Source organism: Zalophus californianus, chromosome 7 (assembly GCF_009762305.2).
Source record: "Zalophus californianus isolate mZalCal1 chromosome 7, mZalCal1.pri.v2, whole genome shotgun sequence".
Taxonomy (NCBI): Eukaryota; Metazoa; Chordata; class Mammalia; order Carnivora; family Otariidae; genus Zalophus; species Zalophus californianus.
Genome location: NC_045601.1, coordinates 118929413 through 118939274, shown reverse-complemented (window position 1 = coordinate 118939274; position 9862 = coordinate 118929413). Strand labels below are relative to the sequence as shown.

Below are 9862 nucleotides of genomic sequence, written 5' to 3'. Positions count from 1 at the left end.
AAAAAAAAAAAAGAAAAGAAAAAACATCCTGGGAGTGCCTGGGTGGCTCAGTCGTTAAGTGTCTGCCTTCGGCTCAGGTCATGATCCCAGCGCCCTGGGATTGAGCCCCACATCAGGCTCCCTGCTCAGCGGGAGGCCGGCTCTTCCTCTCCCACTCCCCCTGCTTGTGTTCCTGCTCTCTCTCTCTCTGTCTCTGTCAAATAAATAAATAAAAATCTTAAAAAAATAATATCCCGGGACTCAGGTAGGGCCAGTCTTAAGCAAAGCTATGGAATAAATGAATGAACTTTGGGAAGTTCTGGACCCTGCTATCTGCCCTCAACCTCTGTCACAGGGAAGCAGGGTTCCCAGGGTCCTGTTCATTCTCTTTCTCACACCCTCTTTAAGGAAATGATCTGCTTTTGATCATTTACATTTTAAGTTTTCCTATTTTAACTCTCCTTAAAAATAAAGGATTTGAGCTTAATAGGGGAATTTTGGGACTCAGTAGCAGATAGGGAGGAATTCTTTTGGACAGAGGAACCCAAAATTCCAAAATTTATGCCATGTAGGCTGTATTTATTCATAAGAATAAATACTCCCGGGCGCCTGGGTGGCTCAGTTGGTTAAGCGACTGCCTTCGGCTCAGGTCATGATCCTGGAGTCCCGGGATCGAGTCCCACATCAGGCTCCCTGCTCAGCAGGGAGTCTGCTTCTCCCTCTGACCCTCTTCCTTCTCATTCTCTCTCTCAAATAAATAAATAAAATCTTTAAAAAAAAAAAAGAATAAATACTCCCAGCTCTTTCGCAGCCAGCGCCGAGAGAGATGGGCATCTCTCGGGATAACTGGCACAAGCGCTGCAAGACCGGGGGCAAGAGAAAGCCCTACCACAAGAAGTGGAAGTATGAGCTGGGATGCCCCACTGCCAACACTAAGATTGGCCCCCGCAGCATACACACAGTCCGAGTCCGGGGAGGCAATAAGAAGTACTGTGCCTTGAGGCTAGATGTGGGGAACTTCTCCTGGGGCTCTGAGTGTTGTACACGAAAAACAAGGATTATTGATGTTGTCTACAACGATTCCAACAACGAACTGATCCTCACCAAGACCCTGGTGAAGAACTGTATTGTGCTCATTGACAGCACACCGTACCGACAGTGGTACGAGTCCCACTATGCACTGCCCCTGGGAAACAAGAAGGGGGCCAAGCTGACGCCCGAGGTGGAAGAGATTTTAAACAAAAAACAATCAAAGAAAATTCAGAAGAAATATGATGAAAGGAAAAAGAATGCCAAAATCAGCAGTCTTCTGGAGGAGCAACTCCAGCAGGGCAAGCTTCTTGCGTGCATTGCTTCAAGACCAGGCCAATGTGGCCGAGCAGATGGCTACGTGCTAGAGGGCAAGGAGCTAGAGTTCTATCTGAGGAAAATCAAAGCCTGGAAAGGCAAATAAATCTTCCTCCTATCTTCGGTCATGTAATAAAGGTGTTTATTGTCCTGTAAAAAAAAAAAAAAAGAATAAATACTCCCAGTCCTGATGCCCTGAAGGTGGGGACAGTGGGAGGTACAGAGGCTTCATGTCTTCCTTCTACTCATGCCCAACTCAGTGCTGCTGTCAATCTCAATCAGCTCACACTTACAATCCCTCGTTAGTCATGCTACCACCAAACCACCTCGAATCTTACCTGCCTCCAGTCTTGCACTTCAGCTTCGGCACAGAACCAGGAACTGTCTCATTCTAAATCATATACAAAACCATGACCTGAATTTAATCTCTAGTTTGAATCACAGCTCCTGCCTCATTTGTTTACCCCAAACATAACTGGATGAGAAGCAACACACACAAACATGGGAGTAAGAATACCCAATTTGCTGAACTACTAACTCTGAGGATGGGGTGGGAGGGGGGAGTGACACTGAGAAAGAATCCGGTTTAGTGTTCCACAGAAAAAGACCAGAACTGCAAAAAGCAGAATCAAAGCCTGGTGAGCAGACCTTCTCAGGTTATGGTTTAGCTCTGGATACTCCATACTGTAGTGCAAGAGGATTCCTTGTGGAATATATTTTATTAGAATGAAACCTATAATACCAGAAGATCCTTCCTTAACTTGAATACATCCAACCACATTATATGGGGAGACCAGTCATATAAATGGGAAGGATAATTATTGAAAATATGAAGCAGAGCAGATGATGACAGGCAATCAAAGATCCACATTAATAGAGATTATTTTTTAGTAGGAACAGCCAGAATGTTTCCACTAGGAACCCACTGAGCAGCCCTGATGACTCACAGACAAGAGAAAAATATACTAGTGATGACCTGAGGAACACTGAAGGCCTAGGCCCCACTGATGACTACACTACTGAACCCCTGGTGACCTCTGAGGACTACACCTCGGCCGATCCGGGGACCACCGAGGACTACACCTCTGCCGATACAGGGACCACCGAGGACTATACCACTGCAGACCTGGGGACCACCGAGGACTATACCACTGCAGATCCGGGGACCACCAAGGACTATACCGCTGCAGGCCTGGGGACCACCGAGGACTATACCACTGCAGGCCTGGGGACCACTGAGGACTATACCGGGGCAGACCTGGGGACCACCGAGGACTATACCGCTGCAGACCCGGGGACCACCGAGGACTACACCTCTACCGATCCGGGGACCACCGAGGACTATACCACTGCAGACCTGGGGACCACCGAGGACTACACCTCTGCTGATCCAGGGACCACCGAGGACTATACCACTGCAGACCTGGGGACCACCGAGGACTATACCACTGCAGATCCGGGGACCACCAAGGACTATACCGCTGCAGGCCTGGGGACCACCGAGGACTATACCACTGCAGACCTGGGGACCACCGAGGACTATACCACTGCAGATCCGGGGACCACCAAGGACTATACCGCTGCAGGCCTGGGGACCACCGAGGACTATACCACTGCAGGCCTGGGGACCACTGAGGACTATACCGGGGCAGACCTGGGGACCACCGAGGACTATACCGCTGCAGACCCGGGGACCACCGAGGACTACACCTCTACCGATCCGGGGACCACCGAGGACTATACCACTGCAGACCTGGGGACCACCGAGGACTACACCTCTGCTGATCCAGGGACCACCGAGGACTATACCACTGCAGACCTAGGGACCACTGAGGACTATACCACTGCAGATCCAGGGACCACCAAGGACTATACCGCTGCAGGCCTGGGGACAACCGAGGACTATACCACTGAAGGCCCCGGGACCACTGAGGACTATACCGGGGCAGACCTGGGGACCACCGAGGACTATACCGCTGCAGACCCGGGGACCACCAAGGACTACACCTCTACCGATCCGGGGACCACCGAGGACTATACCACTGCAGACCTGGGGACCACCGAGGACTACACCTCTGCCCATCCAAGGACCACCGAGGACTATACCACTACAGACCTGGGGACCACCGAGGACTATACCGCTGCAGACCTGGGGACCACCGAGAACTCTACCGCTGCATACCTGGGGACCACCGAGGACTACACCGCTGCAGACCTGGGGACCACCAAGGACTATACCGCTACAGACCTAGGGACCACCGAGGACTATTACCACTGCAGATCCAGGGACCACCGAGGACTATACCACTATAGATGTGGGGATCACCGAGGACTATACCACTATAGACGTGGGGACCACCGAGGACTCTTTTACTGCAGACCCGGGGACCACCAAGCATTACACCACTAAACATCCAGACACTCGCCCTGAGGAAACAGATCCAGTTACCTCAGTGAAACCCATGGGCTACGGACACCTATCAGAATCATCTTCATTTCCCTGGCTGCCACCACAGTGGCAATTGCACTCTTTGTTGGACTTGGCTTCTTTGTGGTGAGTATTGACCCAGGAATGTGAAGGACATTATGGGAAAAGGGGTATCTGAGGAGAAGGCTGTGGGCAGGAGGAGTTGAGGCATGATAAATTATCAGAGGTGAGGAAACCTACATAGAGAGAGACAGAGATGGGGAGAAAGGAGGGGAGCAAGAAGCATAAAAACTGAGGACAGAACTAAGGAAGAGAGTAGGTGTTAGAGACAGGGGGACGGAGAGAAAGAGGGAAGGAAACGAGAATATGGAGGAAAATAAAGCAGACAGAAAGAGGAACATAAAAGCACAAATACAGTAAGGCATAGTGAGATCTAGAGCAAGGCATAAACCATTATATATAAATAGATACAAAAATTTGGAAATTTTCATAAGAAGACAAGAAATTGGTGGTAAGAGGAGAGGAGGAAATAGAAACATTTTGAATGACCCACTCATGTCAAAAACGATGTTATTTTGTATTGATTACTACCCATTCTGAAATTCTGCAAAAGATTTTTTTTTTTAAAGATTTTATTTTTATTTATTCGAGAGAGAGAGAGAATGAAAGATAGAGAGTATGAGAGGGAAGAGGGTCAGAGGGAGAAGCAGACACCCTGCTGAGCAGGGAGCCCGATGTGGGCCTCGATCCCAGGACTCCAGGATCATGACCTGAGCCGAAGGCAGTCGCTTAACCAACTGAGCCACCCAGGCGCCCTGCAAAAGATTTTTTAAAACCAGGTTTGAGTAGGTTTTTATGAGCATGGCTATTCCATATTGGTGAGACAATTGGTAAGAGCTCTCAAAGCGGGGCTCTGGGTATTTTTTTTTTTTTTTTTTTGCCTCTGAGGGGCCCCATTGTTTCTACAAGAGGAGATAAAAAGACTCCATGCCATCCTTGTGGCTTGCTCTTACTGACTTTTGGTCTAAGACGTAAGCCTTCAAGGTCTGACTTCCGCTGGATAGGGAAGGGCTGGTCCTTTTTGGCCATCCTGACCTAAGGATTAAGTTCCCCTTGAAATCTTAACAAGTGACAGCTTACATGACTAGCCAGCTCATGCAGATCATTAAAGCCTCATTAATTCTTTTGGTCATTGATGCCACTGTGCACTGACCTCTGCCCCAAGAGGCAAACCCATAGCTTGGGATCAGTTTGTAGGTGTGATTTAAGCTGAAAAGAATGCATTATTCAGTTGGGGTGTTCATGTTTAATTCCACCAGAATCACACTATGAAACTAGAACATTCTGATAGATGGCTGACAAGAGGAAAATGGGAATAATAGCCTCTATATGTACTTGATACACATGTGAGTCATGTTGAGTATTCACTGGTAAAGGGAGGACCCTCTTGACTTCACTGTTACACAAACAAGTGGATTTCTAATTATGTGGATCACGATGAAGAGTCAGACACTCTTGCTCCAAGTTGGTGGATACTTTCCTCCCTCCAAACCAGGCCTGTAAGTGCTGATACAGAGCAGTCACTAGCAATGGCACCTTCTTAACTTCTTATAAAGACGAAAAATAAGAGATGGTTCAAAAGGCTCAGAGTACAGGGAGTAAGAGGAAAGATTTTGTTCCCAAACTTGCTGAATTCTTATAAACATTTAACCAAAAATGTTTAAAAGAATTATCTATATTTTCATCTTCCCCTCTAATTCCATTTATCAAAATAGTTTTATTTTCCCTATGTGACTTCAAAATTTTTGGAAATTAAGTATCTCTAGGGGTAAGTGTCAAGCTCTAAAGAAAATGGTGACATAGGAATTAGTCAGAGAGCTGGGAAGAGGAGCTGGATAGATCTTGATAACTCACCACAAGAGTTGAGAGGAACTGTCTTAAAACTAAACCACTTTGGGCACCTGGGTGGCTCAGCCATTAGGCGTCTGCCTTCGGCTCGGGTCGTGATCCCGGAGTCTTGGGATCGAGCCCCGCATCAGGCTCCCTGCTCCATGGGAAGCCTGCTTCTCCCGCTCCCGCTCCCCCTGCTTGTGTTCCTGCTCTCACTGTGTCTCTCTCTTTCAAATAAATAAATAAATTCTTTAAAAAAAAAAAAAACTAAACCACTTTCTTGTCCTCTAGAAAAATTGTTTCCTGCAGCCATTAAATCCACCCACCAGGGTTATTTATTTTCCCCATGCCATGGATTGGAGTGCACCATGAAGAGGATTCCAGCAGTAACTATAATGGGTTCTAGAGCAAATCAGACTGCAGTCTCTGCAGGACCATGAAGCATGATGTGCGCCCTCAGACCTCCACTCTTCTCCCCAATTACAGAGCCCTGGGACCACCAGGGGAGAAAGATAGCTGGCCCTGGGAATAAGCACATCAGGGACACCCAGAAGGAAGCCTGTCTGCTCTGCATATCCCCTAATTCTGTCTGCCCATAGTTGCTTCCTCAGGAAAATTGCCTTTACCTATCTACCAGGTTTAGTCATGAAAACTATTTGAGGGAGACAGACACAACTCAGGTATAAAGAGATATTCATTAATTCTGATCAAAGAAATAAAGCAAATGTTTGTCTGTTTCTGTCTAGGTCTCATATCTAAATTCATTCATTTAACAAAATGGTGGAGTACCTAGCATGGGCCAAACACTATGCCTTTCTGTCTAATCTGAGTCCGTGTACTTGAAGAATATGGGCTTTCTGGTCTCTCAATAGCACTACACGCAAGTCCTCTCTACACCCAGGCCAAAGGATTATGTTTACAGGATGTAGCTAACTGGCCATTCAACAAATATCCAGTGAGCACCTACAGCAGGGACAGGCCACTGTTGGTACAGTAACTATACTACAATATAGTTGTTGTACAATATAGTTGCTACAGTAACTGCGGTTCATCTCTCTCATGGTGTGAAATGAAGGACAAAGTCCTGACCCGATCTCTGACTTGGGAGAATATCTGTGCCTATATGAGTCACACAGGGAAGAATTTCTTTCATGGAAAGAGTTTATTTTGTGTGGATTCCTTAGGATTTCTTTTTTTTTATATATTTTATTTATTTATTTGACAGAGAGAGACACAGCGAGAGAGGAAACACAAGCAGGGAGAGTGGGAGAGGGAGAAGCAGGCTTCCTGCAGAGCAGGGAGCCCGATGCGGGGCTCGATCCCAGGACCCTGGGATCATGACCTGAGCCGAAGGCAGACGCTTAACGACTGAGCCACCCAGGCGCCCCAATAACTGTAGTAATTTAATGTGACGTGTGGTATTCTTTTGCTGAAGAATCCTTTCTTCCAACATTAATATGGTACCAATTCCTACAGCACAGTTAAGCAAATCTCCTTTGCCCTGTGATGACTCTGTTTTTTCACAGATTTTCCCGTACAAACCATCTCAAGACCTTCGGTCTCTCAGTGTGCTATCAGACTGCCTGCCGTTCACTTAAGGCAAAGGCACCATTAAATGTTAACATAATCCTTGCTCTATTATTGTTAGTCTGTGACAATTGTAAAGTCTAATCATTTCTATTAATTTTATGTTGGTTTTATATTTAATAGGATCCAGAAAATGCTTACATTGTGATTTTAAAGATTACCTTCTAAAGAAAACGTATGTGGCAGAAACACCTATTTGCTATCCAAATTCCATTCTTTGTTTCTTACTTGGGGAAGCCAAGTTTGTGTTGGGTGGCAATATGCCCATTTTCCCGTGTCCCTTGCAGCCAAGTGTAGGGATGAGATATGGTTCTGGCCAATGAGATGCAGGTAGAAGCCTCTGGGGCTGTGTTCCTTCTAACATGAAAAGGCAGAGCGTGACCAGGAGAAAACACTTCACCCTTCAACCTTCACTCTTCTTCCCACCTGGAATATAAGTATGAGACCTAGAGATGCAGCAAGCATGCTGAGACCAAGAGGAGACAAGTGGGAAGGTGAAGGTTGTCACGCTGAGAGAGGAGTAAAGAAATCACTTGGGTCCCCAATGGTGCTGCTACAGCCTGGCTACTGCCCCCAGACTGTATACGAGACGAATAAAGTGTTGCAGCTTAGTTAGGTGGCATTCTGTAATTCCAGCCAAATGGGATCCTAAGTGATATGACATGCTTTTAAAATATCATAAAGAACATGTGGACTACCATAGTTCCCATTTGGGAAACACCATAGTAGGTCCTTTCTAGTGCTAAGTGCTAATGCATACTATACTCATTATGACACTTACGATTTGTTGCATGTATCTATGCATGCCATCTCTTTAGATATATAGCTCATCCCTTCATGTGAGTCCAGTCCCACTCAGCTAATCCTCCTGTTTTCTTTATAAAGTCCAGTGCTGAAAAGAATTCTTTAAGTATTGTTTAGGAGTGGTACCAAATCCAGATGACCCCAAATGGCACATGCTGTTACTATGCTGCCCAGACTAAGAAGACCAGGCAAGCACACACCTTACAGAATTGTGCCTGAACACAATTTATGCCTGTTTGGGCATGTCACCCCTCACAAAAACGTCTGTGAATGCACGTTCTGGTCCCATAACCTGCCTTTACAAACAAGAATGCTTGTGAAGTTATCTAGCAATAGTGATTCAACATCGCCCCTACAGAAGTATTGTTTGATACCTGTGTGGACACATAATTATTTTTCAAATCTAGTCATGACCATTCCTGTGATTTATCTGCAACTCCTCTCTGTGGTCTCTGTATATCACTATATTTATTTCCTTTATGGAGCTGAATCCAAGCTGAACTTATCTTTACTTATGTTTTAATTTATTTATTCTGTCTGTCTCCTTTCACTAGAATCTCAGTTCCTTGAGAATAAGGGTTTTGAGAGCAATACATGAAAGAGTAAACATTCAGCAATCACTGTGCTTCATTAATCCTAAGATGCACATTTCCCCCCACTGCATATAGTTTAAAATGGAGTTTAAAATGGAAATGCGTCTTACCACTGATGGCATGTCATAGTTTAGTTGGCAGCACTTTTTCTTTCTTTGTTGGGACATAAGGGCTCCTTGCTCAGCAGGGAGCCTCCTTCTCCCTCTCCCTCTGCAGCTCCCCCTGCTTGTGCTCTCTCCCTCTCCCTCTCTCTCAAGTAAAATAAATAAAACCTTAAAAAAAAAAAAAGAGTTGGACGTTTAACCAACTGAGCCACCCAGGTGCCCCCCCAACTGGAATTTAAACAAAAACTTTAAAATGAAAACCACCAATTACAGTACAATGTGCCAAGTGCTATAATAGAGGTATATATTGGTGTGGAGCCCAAAGGAGGGGCCTCCCTCAGCCGCTGCAGACCCAAGAAAGCTTCCCAGGAAAGAGATAACTGACCTGGAATTTATGACATATTTATGGGCACTTTTGCTGCTTTCACTTATGTTGTCTTTTTTGATCCTCATATCAACTCTGTGACATAGGAAAATCATCCTGTCTTAGAAACACAGACTGAGGCTCAGAGAAGTTAAATAAATTGCCCCCAGATCATATGAATGGTAAGTGGTACAGCAGGGTAGAAGAGGGTGGAGTGAAGCTCAGGTCTTCTGGCTCCAGCGGCATTTGCTTTTTACCTCATTAGAGCTGAATTTCAAGTGATGAACAGCCCCTCAGCACCCTCCTCATAAAAAACCTCCATTAGCTTATGATGAGAGGCCCTTGGATCTTTCCTTTTATCTGTTTTAGGTTTGAGCAAGGCAAGAGAAACCAGACATAGTCCCCATTCCTGAGGAGCCCTAGTCCGAAAATGAGTTGTAGACACACATGCACAAAAGAACCATCTTTGTGTGTGCAAAGAATGGTAGGAAAGGTGTCATCGGTTTTGACATTTACAGTATTTATTTGCTTTGAGTGGTTCTGCTCTTAAAAATATTTGCAGCATCTCAGACCCCATCCTTGAGAGAACTTGGACTGAACACAAGAAGAGTCACTCCAGTCGCTCAGAAGTTCATATAAAGTTTTTGAGGCAGTCCCCGAATCAAGATGGCTTTAAGGTATTTGTGATTTTTTCTACCCAGAAGTGTTTTTTAACTTCTGTACTTTATATATGGGAAGGTGGAATGTGATGATTTGTTTAGCTATC

The 9862-nt window shown here is 45.7% G+C and overlaps 2 protein-coding genes across 2 annotated transcripts; both read left to right on the top strand.

Annotated features, from left to right (window-relative positions):
• Positions 1-788: 788 nt before the first annotated feature.
• LOC113927390 (40S ribosomal protein S8-like) lies at positions 789-1471 on the top strand. Its single transcript, XM_035728640.1, has one exon. The coding sequence runs from the start codon at positions 806-808 to the stop codon at positions 1430-1432; it is 627 nt and encodes a 208-aa protein (XP_035584533.1). The 5' UTR covers positions 789-805; the 3' UTR covers positions 1433-1471.
• A 400-nt stretch (positions 1472-1871) lies between these two features.
• Positions 1872-3884, top strand: LOC113927992 (probable GPI-anchored adhesin-like protein PGA18). Its single transcript, XM_035728346.1, has 4 exons — positions 1872-1876; positions 2221-2516; positions 2583-3461; positions 3586-3884. Exons 1-4 carry the CDS (start codon positions 1872-1874, stop codon positions 3882-3884), a joined length of 1479 nt encoding a protein of 492 aa, XP_035584239.1.
• Positions 3885-9862: the final 5978 nt, after the last annotated feature.